At 36.0% G+C, this 22,699-nt stretch overlaps 1 protein-coding gene across 6 annotated transcripts in view; it reads right to left on the bottom strand.

Annotated features, from left to right (window-relative positions):
• Nucleotides 1-22,699, bottom strand: part of RIT2 (Ras like without CAAX 2) — a 346,805-nt gene that overhangs the window by 273,798 nt on the left and 50,308 nt on the right. For 5 of the 6 annotated variants that reach the window (XM_089304901.1, XM_051851090.3, XM_089304902.1 and 2 more), the window contains 1 exon segment: nucleotides 5,654-5,710. The exons of the other annotated variant lie outside the window; for it this stretch is intronic. In XM_089304901.1, the coding sequence (XP_089161027.1) occupies nucleotides 5,654-5,708 (55 nt within the window). In that variant the 5' untranslated portion in view covers nucleotides 5,709-5,710. 6 annotated transcript variants of the gene reach the window in all.

The raw sequence follows: 22,699 nt of genomic DNA, 5'->3' as shown, positions 1-22,699 counted from the left end.
GATTTCTGGGATGTTAAAGTTGCTTTCTTTCTGTCGGAAAAGTCATACAAAGAAACAATTGAATAGGTTCTTAAAGCAAATTTACCTAAATTATGTGCTGTGTTGATCTAGTGACCTCAATCATTTTAATGTAATCATAAAAACTAGAAAAAATGGGACTCCACATAAAAAGATATGATCAGCTTGCTGAGACAATGAAATTAAACTAGGTAAGGAAGCTCAATGAGGAAGGAATTCTTGACAACTTTTGTGTACAATTGATTCTTCTGCCTTGTACATATTTTTAAGGAGTAAAGGAGAAGACCCAAGTTAATAAAAAATCAGAGAGGAAAAAAGGAAATGTTACAACTAATACCACAGAAATAAAAATAATAATTGGCTATAAGCCAAAAAAATTCATAAACCTGGAAGAAATAGATTTAGGACACAAACAACTTACCAAAATTGAGGCACAAATACATAACAAACTTAAATAGACCAATAACCAGACAGAGATCGAAATAGTAATAAAAACCCACCCCAAAAAGAAAAGACCAGCAATGTAAGGCTTCACAGCTATTTGGCCAAACATTTTAAAGACTTATTTATTTATTTATTTAATTTATTTGAAAGTAGTTATAGAGAGAGGAGGAGAGATGAGAGCGACAGCGAGAGCGAGAGTGAGAGAGAGAGAGAGAGAGAGAGATTTTTCATTTGCTGATTCACTCCCCTAATGGCCGCAGTGGCCATCCCCAGTGGCCAAGTGAATCCAGGAACTAGGAAGTTAATCTTGGTCTCCAAGGTGGATGCAGGGGCCCATCTGGGTCATCTTCAGTTGTTTTCTCAGTTGCATTAGAAAGGAGCTGGATGGGAAGCGGAGAGGTCAGGTCTGAAATCAGTGCCCATATGGGATGCCAGCATTGCAGGCAAAGGCTTATTCCCATTATGCCACAATGCCAGCCCATCGATCAAACTTTTAAAAAAAATCAACACACAAAAATCAATAGCATTTGTGTATACAGAAAATACCATGACTGAGAAAGAACTCGTAAGCTTAGTCCTATCCACAATAGCTAAAAAGTTTATAAGGACTTTGGAATAGACTTAACCAAAGATGTAAAAGGTCTCTACAATTAAAATTACAAAACTTTAAGGAAAGAAATAGAAAAAGTTACCAAAAAATGGAAAAATCATCTGTGTTCATGGATTGGGAGAATTAATATCATCAGACTGTCCATACTATCGTTGTAATTTATAGATTCAAATCCAAATACTTAGGACATTCTTTTCAGATCTAGAAAAAAAATGATCCTAAAATTCATATGGAAACCCAAGATACCCTGTTTAGCTAAAGCAATCTTAAACAAACAAACAAACAACAAAAGAAGCTAGAGGAATCACAATACTAATTTTCAAGACATACTACAAGGCATTTAAAATCAAAACAGTCTGGTACTGGCACAAAAACAGACAAGTGGCCCAATGGAACAAAATAGAAATCCTGGAAATTGATCCATCACATCTATAACCAACTAATTTTTGACAACTTAATATCAATCCCTAGAAAGAGGACAGTGTCTTCAATAAATGATGTTGGGAAAGTTGGGTCTCTGCATGCCAAAGTAGGAAACAGGTCCCTACCTTTCACCTTACAGAAAAATAAACGCACAATGGATCAAGGACCTAAACCTAACACCTGAAGTCATCAAATTACTAGTGGAAAAAATCAGGGAAACTACATAAGACTTTGACATAGGCAAAACTTGGATAAGACCCTGGAGTACATGCAATTAAATCAAAATAGACAAACAGGGATACAACAACCTGAGAGGCTTCTGCAGTGCAAAGGAATCAACCAACAAAGTGAAGAGGCAACTGACAGAAAATATTCATGAATATGCATCTGATAAAGGATCAATATCCAGAATATAAAAGGAGCTCAAGAAACTCAACCACAAAAATAAACAGTTCAGCTAAGCAATAGGCAAAGAACACGAACAGACATTTTTCAAATAATGACCTTGGCCCCAGTAGACCAAGTCAAACTAGAATGGATTCATTGGTGATAAACGCAGAATATTCTACCCAGTAGCAAATATCAAGGCACTCTAGTTGAAATTGCAACTTGTTTACTTCTGTGTTAATTTTCCAAGTGAGGTAAACTGTTTTTTCAAACCACACATTTGGGAGCCGACGCTGTGGCGTAGTGGATAAAGCCACTGCTGGCAATGCTGGAATCCCATTTGGGTACTGGTTTGAGTCCCAGCTGCTCCACTTCTAATCAGTGGCCTGGGAAAGTAGTGGAGGATGGCCCAACTCCTTGGGCCTCTGCACCTGCTTGGGAGACCCAGAAGAAGCTCCTGGCGCCTGGCTTCATATCAGTGCAATTCGGGCCATGGTGGCCAAATAGGGAGTGAACCAGCGGATGGAAGGCCTCTCTCTCTCTCTCTTTCTGCCTCTCCTTCTCTCTCTGTGTAACTCTGACTTTCAAGTAAGTAAGTAAATAAATAAATAAATAAATTTTTAAAAAAGACCACATATTTGGCTTCATTTGATTACCAATAGTCATGAGAACAATAATTTTCAACATATGAGATTATCATTACAAAATAATTTAGATTAAAATATACATTCTGTAAATGACAAGATGATATTTACTTTCTAAGCTTTAAGGAAAGAGAGCTCATCTTGCAGACAAAAAGTCAACAATGTGATTTTCAATTCATATTCAATTAGACTTATGAACAATTAGACATTTTAACTACAAACAAAGTTACAGATTTAATTATAAAAAGTTACAGATTAAAATGGAACTTGAATTTATACATAATTGAAACTTTTATAAAGAACTTTTTTGTAAAAATAGTTTTTTATAATTACATTTTTGCAGATTTTCTCCCGAGGTGGAATAAAATCAACACTTTTAAATATTCTTTCTATAGGTTTCTTCTATGGATTTGTAGAAGTTGGTCTCATACTTTACTGAATTTGAAATTCTGCCTTTCAAATAAAATAAATAAATCTTAAAAAAATAATGTCAGTAAGTAGGGAGAACAATTACTTCTTTGGGAAGAACACTGCTACAAGATAATGACTCTAATTCTTGTTGGTGATAATGGGAACCTAAGCTTTCAGACAATATAGATTTGACAAAGGAATAGCTATAAATTAAATATAAAGCAGAAAAACCATACTAATCCCACAAATATTTCAGAAAAAAAATATTCAACCACCAATCTGCAGGATGACAAAAGATCTGGACATGCTTGAAAAATATGTATTTCCTACTTAAATCATAAAACAAGTATCCTTGATAGGTATTCTTATTTTCTAATTCATATCATTTTTCCAACTGTCCTAACATGAGTTTCCTCCTGAGGGACCATGAAGTCAACCAAACTGAGTCACCGTTATGTAACTGGAGAAGGTAAAAAGTAAATTATTTGGCACTTTCACCTTCCTCAAGCCAGATATCCATGGAAAATGGTTAACTAATATTCCCATTAGAGAAGCCAAGAAATGAAATAATGTTAAAATCGAATGGAAAGTAATAAAATATTCTATGTTACCATTTTAAACTTCTTCTTCTAAAGCTATTTTATTTATAGCCATATAAAGGTATGATTCCAGCTATCTGTTAGTACTGAATGTCCAGTTGGCTTAATCGCAAGTGATGGATGTGCCTCCTGGATATCGAAGGAAGCATCACCATGTCCTTCTCATTTTTCCGTTTTGAAGGAACGCTTTGTGATTTATGCACATCTACTGCTCTACTGAATCTATTAGGTATTAGAGGCTTGTGAGTAAGAAGCCAGCTTTTGAGACACCAATACTTATGAAGCTTAAATAATAATACCCTGTGTATATTTCTATGAAATAGTGATCTTCCTAATTTTTACTGTTGAACACTATATTTAGCAGAAATTTAAGCCTATGAATATAATGTAAATTGAAAGTAAGTTATCAGGAAAATTAAAAGAAAAAAAGAAAGAGGAAGGAGGAGAGAGCATGGAAGGGAGGCAGGGAGGAAGGGAAGTATTTTTATGTTTGAGAATTTTATATATGAAACACATGAAATCCATTCTTTTTATATTAATTAAAATTTATGGACAATAATAAAAAAGAGTTAATATTGTTTTCATAAATTACATATTATTGAATTTTCTAATAAGAGAAAAGTGTTTTTGCCCAGAAATGTCTTCTGTAACATAGAGTGCAAAGCTGCTGTTTTTCAGTATCAAGATATTTGGAAAATGGGCTTGGAACATTATCAATCAAGAATTTTAGTAGCTAATCACTTTTAAAAGTAAAACTGATGGTTTTCTTTGCAGAAACAAAACTCAACTCCTTGAGGAATTCCTTCCTGATTAACAATGCCTACACTTAAATCTTACTAACTTAGTTCAACTCATCAGTTGGTCTTAAAGAATTTGTAGACACTTAAAAATAAGTATTTTTTGTTTACATCGGAAATTGTATTCAAGTAGATATGGTGGAGGATTTGCAGGATCAGATAGAAAGGTATTTTACATAGGATAACATTTTATATTATCATGTAGGGTCTTGAATTAAAATTGTTTTATAGGAAGAGAGAAATCAGAGGATCTTATTTATAAGTGGATCTTATCAATAAGTTTTTATGAGTCAAAACAAGTCCTGTTCCAACTGAGGGAATAATTGAAGTTAGCTCTTTTTTATATTTTAATATTTATTTATTTGAAAGGTAGAGTTATGGAGAGGGAGTGGGGGAGAGAGAGAGAGAGAGAAAGAGAGAGAGCACTTTCATCTGCTTTTTCACTGCCCAAATGGCTGCAGCATCCAAGGCTGGGCCAGGCCAAAGCCAGGAGCTTCATCCAAGTCTCCCACTTCTGTACAAGGGCCTAAGCATTTGGGCCATCCTCTGCTGCTTTCTAAGGCACATTAGCAGGGAGGTAGAGCAGAAGTGGAGCAGCCAGGACAAGAACCTGCACCCACATGGGAGGCTGGCACTGCAGGCAATAGTTTAACCCACTGCACCATAGCACCATCCCCTGAAGAGAGAAGTTAAAGCTCATATTCCTGGAAAATCAGTAAACTCTGAGAAGTCCAACAGCTGTATACTGTGTATCCCTCCTCAGGAAATGATAAAACTTGATGTGTTTTCAATGTCAGTGTGTTTCTTCACAAAAGTATGCTATGGTAGATTCTGATTGAAAAATTTCAACCAACTCTTCAGAAGGGTTTTTTTTTGAATGAGTAAAGTAATTTTAGAGGCAATTGTTCAGTGTTCAATGGGAGAGAAAACTAGTTCCCCAGTAGAGTGCTTTTCTAGTATATTTATTTAAGAAAGGGATTAAGCAGAGCTAGATTTTTGGATCTATTAATATTTTAACTTGTTGTATCTCATTTTCCTCATCTACAAGGTTAGGATGGTGGATGAAATAATCTTTGTATCTAAAGGCCCTCCAAAATGCACCATTAATAAGGTTAACTGATTCCACAATAAAAAATTCAGACTAAAAGTGAGCAAATGCCAAAATATGATATAATCATATCAATTATATTATCCAAAGTAGATTTTGCTAATGTGAGTAGATAGGCATTAGTGAATCCTGAGACATCAATAATTATTTAAATAAGTGGCTCATAAATACTGTCTTTATCTGAATTAAGGAGAAATGAGGCTATTACTCACCTATAGTAGGGTCATGGTAATCAGGGAACTGATGACTAATAAACTGCATTGTCATTGCTGAAAGAAAAAAATAATTTAAAAATTTACTAATTCATCAATAAGTTATTCACCAAAGTAATTCAATCTTTAATAGGATCTGATGAGCAACTTCTGTGAGTAATTAATTTAATCACACAACATGAGCTACAAAATGATAATAATGACAAAGTTCCAGATGGAAAAAAATGTGTCAAATAATTTAATCTCATTTATTTTCTCTTAAATTATTTATTTTAAAGGCAGAAAAACAGGGAGACACATACACATACAGAGTGAGAGAGAGAGAGAGAGAGATTTTCCATTTGCTTGCTCATTACCCATATGGTCACAAATGCTGGGATTGTGCTAGGCTGAAGCCAGGAGCCTGGAACTCCATCTTGGTTTCTCACATGGGTGGTAGGGGCTCAAGTACTCAGGTCATCATCTGTTGCTTTCCCAGGTAAATTAGCAGGCAGCTGGATTGGAAGTGGATCAGCTGTGATATGGGATGCTGACATTATAAGCAGTGGCTAAACCCCCAGCAACACAACTATGGCCCCATAAAATCATTTCAGATATTTTATAAAGTAACTATATTCAAATTATAGGTTGATTTAAGTAAGTTTACGTCGAATAAAAATAATGAAACTCTTGACATAAGAAGAATGTAAACTAGTTGACAGGTCCCTCTTAAGTTGTTTTGGTTAGACAGTTGGCACTACCTAGAAGATTTTACACTAAAGGATGTATATATTTGGGTTGGCATTATGGTGTACCATATGGGTGTGAGTTCAAGTCCTGGCTACTCCACTTTTGATCCAACTCCCTGATAATGGCCTAGGAAAAGCAAGGGAAGATGTCCCAAGTGTCTAGGTCCCCGTAACCCACATGAGAGACATAGATGAAGCTCCTGGCTTCTGCCAGAATGCAGCAATCTGGGAGGTGAACCCATGGAGATATATCTATCTCTTTGTCTCTACCTCTCTATGTAAATCTGAACTTCAAAACAAATAAATACACCTTTATAAAAAAGAATCTGTACACTAGCCTATATATTAATATGTGTTTATCATCTTTAATATGAAGAGATATTCTCTGAATTTCTTCTTAGCTAATTTTTATGTGATTATATTATGCTTTCCACCATGAACTTTTGACAGTTAAAATTAGTCATTTATATTTTCTCTATACATATTATTTACAACCTTTTCACTACTTTTTCATAATTCTAAATTATCCACATTCTTTCCAAGTTTATCTCCTTGACCAAACTTTGGTCGATATTCTTTAAATCCTCTTCTTCTAGGGCTCAACCTTGGCCATTGTCCATGCACCCTTTCCGTCTGTAAGGCTCACTTATAGCAAGAATCCTACTAAGTCCGTTTAGCAAGAATCTTCCTCTCTTTCATGTCTCCTCTAGTAATTTTCCATTTACTCATAGAAATTCTTCCTCTACTCTCCCCTACTCTTTGTCTATAAAGCCCACTCCTTCCTGTATTTGTAAGTGATCCCACTTCTATCCTGAGGTCTCATCACCCACATTGCAATGATTCCTGAAAAAGTCCCTTTCTACTGTTTTCACCACTGTCCAACTCTGGTTCTTTTTAACAGTATGTACACATTTTAGCAAATGTTGAATGTAGGGAAGAATGATTTAAATTCTGTAAACATGTATGAGACACCAGCCTAACTCTGCTGAGAAATTTGAGGAAATAGAGCCTGACCAATTGAAAGATAATTGTTTATGGTTTAACAGTTGTTTACTTCCTATCTTTGCATTGACAAAGGAAATCTCTAGATGAAAGTGCTATTCAACTGGACAGCTTTGGGTACATTTTTGAAAGCAAATCAACATCCTTTCTAGATTGTCCTAGGAGGTAGAATATTTCAGTTAAACAGATTGAAAGCAATATTTCATTAAGTGGATATTAAGGAGCATTTGTAAAATGTTATTTTTGAGCTGTAAAATGATATTTGCCTCTATCCCCTATTACTAGTCAGGTTTACTCTCAAACTGAATACCAAGTCAATGTTATGTTGAACAATTGCTTTGGTCACTTATTCATTTCTGCTTTAATGATAGCTTGGATTCAGGAAATATAAAAACTAAAATGAGCATACTTTCATTATATCTCATTTAAAATAAAATATATTTATTTGCTAATGTAATTCAGGGCATCACATTCATTTTATGATAGTTGAATTAATAATCTCTTACATATTTTATAAAGCAATAGCTGAGAGAAGCTTGAACTCTCCAAACATATAGAAGTGACAAGGAGATGAAATACTAATCACTGAAATTTCATCGGTATACTTTGCGTGTTAGCTATTACAATGTGCCAAATAAAACACTACAATCATTACATGTTAATGAAAAATATCAAAAGTCCTATTGAGTATAAAAAATAAAATTATTTTCAAAGATCGACATAAACTCATTAAAGTACATAACTAGTCAAAAATTAAATAAATAAAATCTTAAAGATGTCTTTTAATCTTTCCCTTCATATCCTCCATCCAAATATCATGAATTTTCAACTTATCCTCCAAAATATTTTTCAAATATGTGTTGATTCTTTCTCATACTACTGTAGTTCAGAATATTATATTTATTTTGAAAACATTTTTGCATTAGACTCATGCTCATTTTCTCTGTTAACTAATTTTCTTCCCCTTTTCTATTAGGATAAATAGCACAATCTTTAAGAAGGCATGCTAGCATATGTGGTCTTTCATAAACCATGTCCATCTTATGTTTCGGTTTGATCCACTACTGAAAAATTATTCTTGCTTTTAGACCTATTGGAGACATTTTCATCCATGAGTAAACATGCCTTTACACTCTGGTTTTGAAGGGCCATCACTTTTTTCATTTAGATATCAAGGATTCAATCCTTGACTAAGCTTCAATCAGGTTCCTCTGAACTCCCTTCTCACTTAGACCAGGACAATTAGATTTTGGACTGTTGTGTTCTATTTCATAACCAGGTTTAGCAAGAATCGTGCTCAATGACTGTAGAGAAAGCCCCACATCTTATTTATCTAATCACCCTTGTTATATGATGCAATCTCTCATCTTCTTCCATCCTCCAACTGATATCTGATCACCTGAACCAGCTGTCAGTCAGAATCCCATGAAATCTGCTTAACCACAATCTTCCCTAATGGATCCTGGTGTTTCTCCTAGTACGTTTTTATCCATTGACCTTCATCCTGCTTCTTGGCTTCAGTTTTTGCTGTATTTAGAAATGAACATAGCTTGACACTTGCCTCTTTTCCCTGTTACAGTAATGCCTGAAAAAATATGTTTTTAGTGCTTTAAATGCTATCCTTGGCTCTGTTTTTATTTAGCAATACTAATATGATCAATATGTCTGCTCAAATGCCATAGAATTCAAACCACTCAGTTAAGCTCTTTTTCCTACCAAGTGCTATATCATATGGAAGTCTTAGAAGCTATCAAGAAGCACTAGGAGGATAAGTTAATTTATCGTACCGGAAATTCATTATGAATCTGACAAAGCTTAAAATAAATTATCAAAAAGATACGTATAAGCCTTTTAAGAGTGGAAAAAGATATTTTGATATTAAACTTAAGAATCCCAGACCAATATCAGAAATAGATAAGTCAGTCCAGGATTTTCTTATTACAGTTACTTATAAGACCACCTAGCATATATTTAGGTGATGCAGTTTGTGCTTTAATGGAAACCTGCTGCTCATTGTGTTATTGAAAAAGCCCTTCAATTCTCAAATCCTTTGACTTACCACTGAGATAGAACCAAGGCAAATGGAACCAACTGAGCTTTGTGTCAGAACTTCAAAAGATTACTTCATAAAGATTTATTTGTAAAATTTTCTTTTGTGTTTTATAAATTTGCTACCCTAAAAGATATCTAAAAGCCATTTTTTTTTTTTTGTGAGGGAGTTCATTAATGTGGTTTATCATGCCCATTGCTTTTCAGGTTTCTGATGTAAGTCCACTTTTCTAAACCATATTAAAATTTTGATCTATTCTTCTGGAGATCTTGAAGATTTTTTTCTGTTTATAGTCCAATAGTTTCATAAGTTATACATTGAATTGGATAATTCCAGGTTAATGTTTCCAAGTATGAGGTGGGTTGTTTCAATAAGTAAATGCATATTTTCTCTAATATATGAAACTTTCTATTAGAGTGTTGTTTTACGTGTTGTTATGTAGTTGTTTTTCTTCTTTAGAAATGTTGCTGTTAACATAGTTGAATTTTCTTTTCCTGATTTCTATGTTCACTACTTTTTCTCTGACCTTTTTGACTTTAAAAATATTAATCGCATATTTTTTGCTTGGCTATTTCTTTTTTGCCTTCTTCATTGTCTTTTACTTCATTTTCAGTCCAAGCTATTCTCTCATGAACACTTTGTAATTTGCATTTTACCTTTGAGATAATTTTTTCTTTTTTTTTTCAATTTCTTTCTTCCCAGTCTATATTTTTAAGTCTTTTTCCATTCTTCTTAAATTTCAAATTCTGGCCGGCGCTGCGGCTCAACAGGCTAATTAATCCTCCACCTTGCGGCGCCGGCACACCATGTTCTAGTCCCGGTCGGGGCGCCGGATTCTGTCCCGCTTGCCCCTCTTCCAGGCCAGCTCTCTGCTATGGCCCAGGAGTGCAGTGGAGGCTGGCCCAAGTCCTTGGGCCCTGCACCCACATGGGAGACCAGGAGAAGCACCTGGCTCCTGCCTTCGGATCGGCGCGGTGCGCCGGCCGCAGAGCGCCGGCCGCGGCGGCCATTGGAGGCTGAACCAATGGCAAAGGAAGACCTTTCTCTCTGTCTCTCTCTCTCTCTTACTATCCACTCCGCCTGTCAAAAAAAAAAAAAATTCAAATTCTGTGTTTTATCTCCCCATGTCTATCTGAATATATGTATTCCAGTTAATGCTTTTAAATTACATTTTAATTATTAAATTTTGGGGGATTTTTATAAACTCAAGAATGTTAATTCACAATTTTCTGTTTCATTTTTACAGATGCTCTGTAAAATATTTGATTACTTTTTCTCTGTTTCTAGATACTACATGTTCAATGGTATTAGGTCAAAGGTGTCTTCTGCCACGTTAGTAAAGTACAAATATTCATTTTTTAAGTTGGATAACACTGGTAGGTGGTAGAGGTGCTAGGAGGTATTAGTGTCCCTGATTTCTTTTTCCAACACAATCTTCAATTTTATTCAGTTCCCCCATTTTTTTTCTTAATTGCCGTGGATCTGGAGATGAATTTCTGTTCTTCTGTGTATCTTCCTCATCTTCAGAAATAGACTTTTCTTCTGGTCCTGCTCACTGAGCACTTCCTCACTGCTGTGAAATAGAGTTCCAGACACTACTAATACAAATTTTCAGAAGTCTGGTGATCAGCATTCAATTTTCTTCTTGAGGATGCTTTTCTATGTATTTTATATAAGAACTTTACTCCTCTATTTTGTTCAGAGTATTCCCCATTTTCCAAAAACACTGACTGTCATGGCCAAAAATCTCTACTGAAATTAAATTTTATTTATCTGTGGTGAAAATGTGATGTTCTAAGTGTGTACCAAGCATGATTTATTAGTATTTTGAATGATTTGTTAGTATTTTGGCTTTGGGGAGGAATGTATGGAGAAACTGATTTAGGAGGCCAACAGTATCTCCTTACTAATTTCACTCTGACCATTAAAGTTTGATGTGTAAGAAAGAATCAACAGGGGCCAGCGCTGTGGCACAGCGGGTTAATGCCCTGGCCTGAAGCATCAGCATCCCACATGGGTGCCGGTTCTAGTCCTGGCTGCTCCACTTCCAATCCAACTCTCTGCTATGGCCTGGGAAAGCAGTAGAAGATGGCCCAAGTCCTTGGGCCCCTGCACCCACCTGGGAGACCCAGAAGAAGCTTCTGGCTCCTGGCTTCGGATTGACGCAACTCTGGCCGTTGCAGCCAATTAGGGAGTGAACCATCGGATGGAAGACCTCTCTCTCTCTCTCTCTCTTTGCCTCTCCTCTCTCTGTGTAACTCATACTTTCAAATAAATAAATAAGTCTAAAAAAAGAAAGAATCAACAAAAATCTTGAAGTGTATATTCTAGAAATAGAAATTTGATGCCGGGGGGCCAGTGCTACAACATAGTGGGCTGAGCCTCCACCTGCAGAGCCGGCATCCCTAATGGGTGCTGGCTTGTGTCTGGCTGCTCCTCTTCCAATCGAGCTCTGGGCTGTGGCCTGGGAAGGCAGTAGAATATGACCCAAGTGCTTGAACTCCTACACCTGTGTGGGAGATCTAAAAGAAGCTCCTGGCTCCTGGATTCAGATCAGCCCATCTCTGGCCATTGTAGCTAATTTGGGAGTGAACCAGCAGATAGAAGACCTTTCCCTCTGTCTCTTCCTATCTCTATCTATAACTCTAACTCTCAAATAAATAAATAAATCTTAAAAAATAAATTTGATGCCAGAAAGTAACAGTTATTTTTTTTTCTCATGGATCTAAACATAGCATATTTAGTTAATCTTCCAAATGATATGTATGCATTTAATTGCTACAACTAGATGACTGGAAAATCACTTGTGTAATAAGGCAGAAAGCATTAGAAGAAAATATCTCAATCACAATTTGTTTATAGCCACTTAGAACAAACAAAATTTTGCTCTCCACTATAAATACTTTAACCTAAAAGCCATTCTTTTACCATGAACTATGTATAAATAGTGAGTATACTAACTTAATAGGGGATTTGTTCAAATATATTAAATCTAAGATATGATTTGGACCTCCAGAATCATAAAATTAAGGTGCATGCATGCATAGGTGTGGGGTAGGGGAGGGGTGATGGAAATAAGTTTCCTGCTATAAGCTCAATGTATAAGAACGATGTTTGCAACTTTGTGTGCAAAGGAATTTATTAATTATGGAGGCAAAATGTCTGAAACAAAATGTCAGTGCCTTTAGTGCAAATATTTATTTTTACTCATATCATAGTGCACAACAGAGAAGGAGACATTTAAGAGGTTCAGAATACTTTCAGCAACCAATTATCCCAGGCCTAGGCCCCCAAGCTCTTTACTGAATTCTTTATAATATATTGGCATAAAGTGAACAGACAGAATTCACAGAGTACCACATAAGAGTTCTATAAATATTCCACATGGCTATAATCACATTCTGTTATCAAACCTCAATTAGTAGTCTCCTTCTAACTTCTTGAAGTTGGGGTTCATGTCAGAAACAAAAGGAAACAGATTTTGATGAACATAGATTATGTTCTAGCACATGGGGGGAAGAACATTAAAACAAAATGTCAAAACATCAAAAGAAGGGAAATAAAATGTCACATTCCTTCCTCGAAAAAGAACAATCCTTCTCTGAAAAATTAACTTGCATCAACATTATTCTGTATCTTACTAGACTCAATGGAGAACCTTTCTAAAGAATCTTGTAATTTTTGTTGAACAAGTCAACCAATTATCATAAGAAATCATACTTATTTAAAATTTTGTAGATTGGGGACAGTGCTGTGGCGCAGTGGGTTAAAGCCCTGTCCTGATGCGCTGGCATCCCATATGGGTACCGGTTCTAGTCTCCGCTGCTTCTCTTCTGATCCAGCTCTCTGCTTGGCCTGGGATAGCAGTAGAAGATGGCCAAACTCCTTGGGCACCTTTTCCCAGGTGGAAGACCCGGAAGAAGCTCCTGGCTCCTGGCTTCAGACTGGCGCAGCTCTGGCTGTTGCGGCCATCTGTGGGAGTGCATCAGCGAAGGAAGACCTCTCTCTGGGTCTCTACCTCTCTCTGTAATTCTGTCTTTCAAATAAATAAAATAAATCTTAAAATACATAAATAAAATTCTATAGATTTTGACAGAAACCTATAAATAATTTGATAGCTTATAAACATTCCTTTTTAAAAAATTTATTTATTCGAAAGAGTTGTAGAGAGAGATATGGAAGATCTCTGTCACTTTGCCTTTCAAATAAGTAAATAAATAAATCTTTAAAAGAATTGTGAAAATATATGATAATAGTAAGGCTATGCAAAAATTGAATCACTCAATCATTGTTGTTAGAGACATAAAATATCACTAGCACTCTGGAAAACAATTTGACAATTTCTTTTTTTAAAAAAATATTTATTTGTATTGTTTTGAAAGGCAGAGTTACAGAGAGAGGAGAGACAGACAGACAGACAGATACACACACACACACACACACACAGATAAAAGAGAATGAATGGTTCACTACCCAGTGGCTGCAATGGCTAGTGCTAGCCCAAGCTGAAGCCAGGAACCACGAACTGCATCCAGGACTCCCATGTGGATACAAAGGCCCATGCACTTGGACCATTTTCTACTGCTTTCCCAGGCACATTAGCAGGGAGCTGAACTGAAAGTGGAGCAACAGGGACTTGCATGGCCATTCATGTGGGATTCCAGCACTACAGACAGCAGCTTAACCCAAATTAATCCTTTGAATGATACATTTGTATCATTCAGATACATTTGTATCTGAAATGATGAACAAAGTGCTTTTTTTTTCTGGTTAACTAAATGGCTCTTCTGAAAAAAATCTGAGAAAAGAAATAGTGAAAAGTGTTTTTTTTTTCCTATTCCATCCATACAAATGCTTCTATTTATGATAGTTTTTCTTTGAATGGCTTTATGAATACCAGGAAAATGCAAACCATGTGTGAATAAAGAAGACATTTAATCATAAAATTGTATCCCCCATTGTAATGTTAAGAAAAGTAATTAAGGATGAAAACAATGAATATTAGGTAGACTCAAATAACTTCTGTCTTTTTATTGCTAAATTTATTACAGTTATTGGATGATTCTTGGTTAGCTGGCAAGAGTACTTTCTTCCTACTACAGAAGTGAACATTTACTTAATATTAAGCTATATACATCATTAGGAAGTACCTGATAGATTTTTACATCAAAGACCCTTGTACTCTATTAGTGGCCATAACATTAGCATATGTTATGTAAATGTACTACTTCCAAGAACTTTATAAAATATTCATAAGTTACATACAGTAAATAATGACCAAATGCCTCTTAAATGTTCATATAGTAGTAGTGGTGAGAGATTAAAAATAATCACTTTTGCGAAGCAATGTTGTTTGAATGTCCCTAATTCATGCATTATGTTTTTTATTTAAATTTTCATTTCATGACTCAGATATTCACATAATTTGCTATTTCATTTTAAAGTTAAATTTAAATCAACTGCTTCTAAGTTTGCATAATTCAGTATTAAACCATCAAATTTATCTCTCTGAAAAATCTGACAACATTATAAGTTGCTCCCCTTGGAATGTCACCCAAGGCAGACTGTCCACTATGAAAAAGAAAAATTATAGAAATAAAGTAGTTATTTTCTGCAAAATGATGAAAAACAATATTAAAATACTGCATAAAATCATATCAATCAGTGTTAAATCTACCTATATCTATCTGTCTAAAAGGAATTTGATATCTGTGGAAAGTGCTAAATTAAAGCACTTTGGAGAATAATATAATCTAATAATATAGAGACAGAGGTTGGGAAATAATTGCTTTTCCTTTTTAGAAATGTTTATGTATTTATTTGCTTGCTTTCTGAGAGACCTGGGAAAAATTACTTAAACAGATTATTTTGATTTTCTTGTCTGTAAAAAAGATGAAGGAGAAAGAGATAACTTAATGCTGCCTCCAGATTAAACACTTCTATCATCATTACCCACTGGTTATCCATTTAGGTTCTTTCACCTCTCATTAACTTGAACCATTGAGAATAGTCATTCTATTTTGGCCACACTGGACTCCTTGGAGGTTTCTATACCTTCAAGCCATGCTCCTTAAGGAAAGCCCTTCCCTAGTGCTCTGAACTCTGCCTGCCCTGGACTGCTTTTATCATTTGCCTGTGCAGTTTACTCTCTGACCTCTCACATTACTCCCATAAGATCTTCTTTGGAAGGCATTCCCTTACCATTGAATTTCAATTGCAATCCACTGGCGTTCTCCATGTCTCCTTGTTGGCTTTTATTCTTTTGTCTATGCAAGGTAGGGAATGATCATTTGGCCTGGAATCTAAGATGCTTGCATCTCATGTCAAAGTAGCGAAGACTGATACCAGGCTCAGGCTCCTGACTCCAGCTTGCTGCTAAAGAAGACCAGTGCTGGCAGTGATGAAAACTCAAGTATTTGGGTTCCTACCATGCATGTAGAAGACTGAGTTCCTGGAGCCTGGCCTCATCTGTTGTGGACATTTGGAGAGTGAACCAGTGGATGAGGATCTCTCTCTCTCTCTCTCTCTCTCTCTCTCTGTGTGTCTTTATTAAATATGTGGACTGTGTGTTATACTGTAAAGAATGCTGAGTCAGAAATTGGTTGAAACATGTACTAATTCCACTTTATTTATGCTCTTTATTTATTTATCCTCTTTATTTTATGCTCCCTAAAGCTTTTCTAATATGAAAGAGGTTCTCCTCTGTCTTCTTTAAGGAAACTATATCTTTTAAAGCTCTATAAGTTAACATTAAAAGATGTATTAAGGACTGGTTGTTTGATGTCTTCTAAGTCAAAATCGTAATTCAACATATTTACATCAGGATGATGCATAATGCTCATTAATCTAGACATATACCAAAACTTTGCTTCTAAAAGTTAATTTTCTGAACTAGTTATTATTTTCTTAACACAATGACAGTTCAAAACTGGACATTTTGGGGCTAGCACTGTGGCACAGTGGTTAAAGCTGCCACCTGCAGTGCCAGCATCCCATATGGGCACCAGTTCAAGACCAGGCTGCTCCACTTCCAATCCAGCTCCCTGCTATGGCTTAGGAAAGCACTAGAAGATGGCCCAAGTCCTTGGAACCCTACACTCATGTGGGGGACCCAGAATAAGTTCCTGGCTCCTAGCTTCATATCGGCGCAGCTCCAGCCATTGCAGGCAATTAGAGAGTGAACCATTGGATGGAAGACCTCTCTCTCTCTCTCTCTCTCTCTCTCTCTCTCTCTCTCTCTCCCCTTCCTCCTCCTCCTCCTCCTCCACTTCTCTCTCTCCCACTCTCTCTGTGTAACTGTGACTTTCATGTAAAATAAATAAATCTTTTAAAAAAAAAGACTGGACATCTAATCTGACAATGTCATTTGATTTGCTCATTGAGTCATAAAACATTTACTGAAAGCCTGATATGTCAAAGTGTTCCTATAAATGTGGGGATTATAGGATAAGGATGCTTGAAGAGGAATGGGTTGAGATTCAGTAATTGAGAGGTAGATTAAAAATGGCATCGTTTGGATGAGCGAACAGTGTTTAAATAAGGAGTATTGTGGGAAAAATCACTTTTGCAGTTCTTCATTCTCCTAAGCATATCTCCTTCTTTGGAATGCTTCCCTTTACTTTTTCTACTTCTCTACTAACTGCTGTTAGCAGAAAAAATTTGCCTTCTAGGACTTCAAAAATTCTATTCATCTTCACTGACTGATTTTCATGGATGATTGATGAGAAACCTAAAAGCGATGGATATTAAAACTCAATATTACAAGTCATTACTTACTTGCACTTTGCTGACAGTTTATTTTGTACTCAATGAAACAAAGAAGAAAAATAGACATTTTTACCAATATTTTCTCAAGTCTTTCATCATTTAGGATAAACCCCATCTGCTTAAGTAATGAAATACTGTCAATGCCTCACATAACTTTACCAACATACACAAATCTCTCTGTCTCTCTTGCTCTCACTCTTGCTCTCTTGTTCTATACTTAGAGCATAATAATTAACAAAGACAATTATTGGAGTCTCACTCACAGGAGTGGGTGATGGAAACCACAGACAGTTCTGATTCATCCACAGTTTAGAGTGTGTATAATATGTCATTAGAGTTATCACAAACAGTAGTATCTAGCCTACATGAAAATTGTATTCTTATTAATTAACATAATGACAATTTATTTGATTCTGACAATATGATCCTGAAATGAAAGTCATTTACAGATATTTCAGAGAATTATAGACATTAACATATATGTAATATTGAAGTTCTAAGTCTTAAATCCAGAACAAGGTTTTCAAAGCATAATACCTGTTATTTAAGTATTGTTAAAGTATTGTTATAATATTTGTGAACATTCTAAGCATTTTTTTCCTTATGTGATGAATCCTCATCCTAGTTCTAAGAAATTTGTAACCACTCTTTGGGAAATAAAACATTATAGTCTAGTTAAGCTGTCTATCTTCTTAGGGCACGAGGACATGAACAATTTTCTCCTATCGTATTTATATCAGTCTCCTTTTTAGCTGAAATTTTACATTTTGTACCTTGTGCCTTAACTGCTTCAGGATTCCTGGATACCCTTCTTTGGCATACTCAGCTTCTCTCAGCTTTCATAGTTCCTCATTATTTAATAAATGCTTCAGCACGAAGAGCAATTTTGAGAAGAAGGGATGGTCCATAGCCTGAATGAAAGGCAAACTTTTCCCATGGGATTACTCAGATAATTTCTATTGACATTAACACCGCTAAGAACTATAATGCTCTTTGTAATAATACTATGATTTGTATGGTTTTTGTTCTTTATAATATTCAGATTATATTTCTTTCTTTTTTTTTTTTTTTTTGACAAACAGAGTGGACAGTGAGAGAGAGAGAGAGACAGAGAGAGAAAGGTCTTCCTTTACCGTTGGTTCACCTTCCAATGGCCACTGCGGCCAGCTCACTGTGGCCAGCGCACAGTGCTGATCCAAAGCCAAGAGCCAGGTGCTTCTCCTGGTCTCCCATGAGGGTGCAGGGCCCAAGGGCCTGGGCCATCCTCTACTGCACTCCCGGGCCACAGCAGAGAGCTAGACTGGAAGAGGAGCAACCTGGACAAAATCCGGCACTCCAACCGGGACTAGAACCCAGTGTGCTGGCGCCGCAGGCAGAGGATTAGCCTATTGAGCCGCTGCGCTGGCTCAGATTATATTTCTTTTGAAAACTATGAAATGTTATAAGTCTAAAGGCAATAGCTAATAATCTGACTTTCAGAAGTAAGATTTTGTACAATTCTAACAGAATAGAACAATAGGCCAAATCCAGAAATATGAAAGGCAACATAGTAATGCAAAAGCACTGTATGTTAGTCCAAATAATATATTTTACATTTGCAGCAGTGTGGAATGAGTTGGATCTGGTCTGGTACATGTTAATATAAAACAGTTTGAAAGTTAGGGATGAATCTACATAATTATCTAACACAATCTTGGCTGGTCCAAGTGCAATGGTATTTACAGCTAACACAATCTAAAATTTGAAGTATATGCATAATTTAGGACACATTATGATTAAATTATTAATTTTCAGCATATCATCTGCTGGTTCTCTAGATTGGATTTGTTAGGTTAACTACAAACAGAGCCACTGCCAAGATCAGCTCATGGGTTGGATATCACCCAGCCGCTGGGTGTCTTGTCCCAACCCACGTCCCAAAATGTGTTGTCCCCAACACAACCCTGAGTTGAGCTCTGGCTACTGCTGGGCTTTAGATGGCCTCTAATGTGATAGGGCTTTGGCTTCCTGGAAAGTGCAAGCATAGTGGCTGGCAGTCACTTATGTGCTTGCTCAGGTAACGTTTATAGAGTTGAATTATTGGCCAGTGGTTCATACAGTTCCATTGTTTCTGAAACACAGATTTTTTTTCAAGATGCTAAGTTTTATAATAGCTTTTACTTTTAAATTAATATTTATGTTCATTTATGTAAATTAAATCAGTTCTAGAAAACATCAGTTTTAGTTTATACGGTGGTACATATCAAAAGAAATACTCATGAAAACAATAGCTTATGAGGAATCTCAATAATTTTTGAATGTCTGATGGGACCCCAAGGCCAAATATTTGAGTTCCATGTTTTTTTGGGCTTGCTTTTTAACTCAAAATCTCATATTTTTTGCACAATTAAGTAGTGAAGAAGTAATTCAAAACACAACAACAACAAAATGACCAAGATGACAGCAAGTTCTAGGCAGGAATAAAGCAAGCAATATGGGAAAATAGTTGGATACAGCAAGAGCAGCAGAATGAGGGGAAAAGCAAATGACAGAACAAGGAAAAGATATAAGCACAGAATAATAGCTTTTTCCTCCCAATTTTGTTTTGCTTAGCAGTGTCTTCTATATGCTCACTTCTTTCTTCTCTAAATTCACAACTTTTAGCTTAATTTTTCTGCTGCTGAGATTTCCGATCTTCAGTGACTTTTAATTACCTTCAACACCTAATTTTCTGGCCCTGCTCCTGCTGCTACCACAAATATACAGTATGTATGCCCTAAAGCAGCCTGGGAAGGTGAGGGTGGGGAAGTTGGCCAGGAATGAGCAAGTGGTAAAATTTATATCTTGCCCAACAGAGAAGGCACATTGCATATTTTGTCAAGTCCAAGTACTACTTTTAGAAAGATACTACTGCTTGTGAATGATTGTGAATGATTAAATGAGACCCAGAGAATTTCAAACGACTTACCAAAGCCTCTCTAGCTTTTTAAAAATATATATATTTATTGATTTTTATTTGAAATGCACAATGAGAGAGAGAGGTTGAGAGTGATATACACATACATATATATATATGTACATATATGTATATATATATATATATATATATATATAAAGAGAGAGAGAGAGCTCCATTTGCTGTCTGCTGGTTTACTACCTAAATTTCTGTAAAGCAAGGCCTGGACCAGGCCCAACCTAGGAGCATGAACATTCATCTTAACCTCTGATGTGGGTAGCAGGGACCCAAATACTTGAGCCATCACCTACTGCTTCCCAGGGTAAACATTAGCAGGAAGATTGAGGGGAAACAGAGGTGGGACTCCAACCCAATCACTTGAATATGGAATGCTGGTATTCAAAGTTCCTGCTTAATACACTGAACCACAAAGCCCATCCCCATACTTAGCTTTTAATGAGGAATGGGATTCAAATGCAGTACTGCCTGGAGTGTGCTCCTCTTTCTGTTAACTATAGTTATTATATTGTTGACATGGACTTTGGAGTTCTAAGCTTTAGTTGGCAATGCTGTTCTTTACAAACTATGTGGACTAATGTATCAAACACTTTCTAAGTTCTTCATTTGGGATTTTAAAGCCCTTATTATAGGTAGGGTTGTGAGCAAGAAGTCTAGGCTCTGGTACTGGTGCTATCCTCAGTTATTTGTAAAGCACAGGGAGTATAGGTAACTTGTCTAAAGCCATTGAACTAATCACCATGCTTCTTTGGGAAACTCTCATAAACCCTTTAAATACCAACAGTTTTCTGTTATATAATATGAGTATGGGATTATTGTTAACTCAAATTGGATGACAGTGGAAAACTAAGCATAATGACTTACACTAAATTACCCTTGCTGTTAACTTTGCTACTTTTCTGTGCTGTCTGGAAGGTCTAGGGCAGGGATTTCCTATTTTTAATTCCACTGAAAAGTCAATCTGTGGATATCATTTCTAGCTCTTAAGTACTTGCTGACTTCATTATTTAATATTTTAGCTGTTTTTAAAAATAGAGGCAAAAAAAGATCAGATGTGACAAATATTACAGTATAACATTATTTTAGATTTAACACAAAATCAGCAATGGAGCCCTTTCTATGCTATCCAATAGAAAGGAACTCCTTGTGGGAAATTTTTCTCATTGAATCTTGCATCTGTTTAACAGCATAAGCCATCAATATAATCCTCATACTCGCTTTAACTATATGTGACTGTAATACAGAAATCCAAGTGTATTTGAATTGTGTCCTAGCAGTTTCTATCATTTTCTCCTTTACAAAATTCTAATATTTGAAGGTGTCAAAGCAGAGTCCAGCAGAATCTGGGCATGTTGGAAACCTCTGATTGTATTCAGTTGCATATGAGGAGCAGAAAAATTATGGAATCAGCCCTTAGTTGAAAATTACTTTTACTTTGTGCCTAACTCCAAGTCCAGGCAAATCCTTTGATTTCAAGAATGAAAAAACTAGAGTACATAACTGGGTCAGTACTCCAAACAGCCTCTTCAGGAAAAAAAAAGAATCTAATGAAATACAAGTTGATGTAGGACCCAGTTGAACACTCAAAGTATTTTCTTTGTGTGTCTCAGCCTTTCAAATAAAATAAGTAAATAAGTTTTTTTTATTTTTTTTATTTTTTAAAGCCATGTATAGCTTTTTTTTTAACTTTTATTTAATGAATATAAATTTCCAAAGTACGATCTATGGATTACAATGGCTTCCCCCACATACCGTCCCTCCCACCCACTACCCTCCCCTTTCCCACTCCCTCTCCCCTTCCATTCACATCAAGATTCATTTTCTATTCTCTTAATATACAGAAGATCAGCTTAGTATACATTAAGTAAGGATTTCAACAGTTTGCTCTCACACAGAAACATAAAGTGAAAAATAATAGATGATTTTTTTAAATGATGATGAAATCAGATCAGACCTATTGTCATGTTTAATCCCAGTGAGAGTCAAGTTGGGAGTTGATAATTTCTTTTTTCTTTTTTTTTTTTTTTTTTTTACAGAGGATCAGTTTAGTATACATTAAGTAAAGATTTCAACAGTTTGCACCCCCATAGAAACACAAAGTGAAATATATTGTTTGAGTACTCGTTATAGCATTAAATCTCAATACACAGCACATTAAGGACAGAGATCCTACATGAGGAGTAAGTGCACAGTGACTCCTGTTGTTGACTTTACCAATTGACACTCCTGTCTATGGCATCAGTAGTCTCCCTATGCTCCAGTCATGAGTTTCCAAGGCTATGGAAGCCCTCTGAGTTCTCCGATTCTTATCTTGTTTAGACAAGGTCATATTCAAAGTGGAGGTTCTCTCCTCCCTTCAGAGAAAGGTATCTCCTTCTTTGAAGACCTGTTCTTTCCACTGGGATCTCACTCGCAGAGATCTTTAGCCAGAGTGTCTTGGCTTTCCATGCCTGAAATACTCTCATGGGCTTTTCAGCCAGCTCCGAATGCCTTTAGGGCTGATTCTGAGGCCAGAGTGCTATTTAGGACATCTGCCATTCTATGAG

The sequence above is a fragment of the Oryctolagus cuniculus genome, chromosome 10 (assembly GCF_051225735.1).
Source record: "Oryctolagus cuniculus isolate XC-2025 breed Fujian yellow rabbit chromosome 10, ASM5122573v1, whole genome shotgun sequence".
Lineage (NCBI taxonomy): Eukaryota > Metazoa > Chordata > Mammalia > Lagomorpha > Leporidae > Oryctolagus > Oryctolagus cuniculus.
This window is presented reverse-complemented; position numbering and strand designations above follow the sequence as displayed.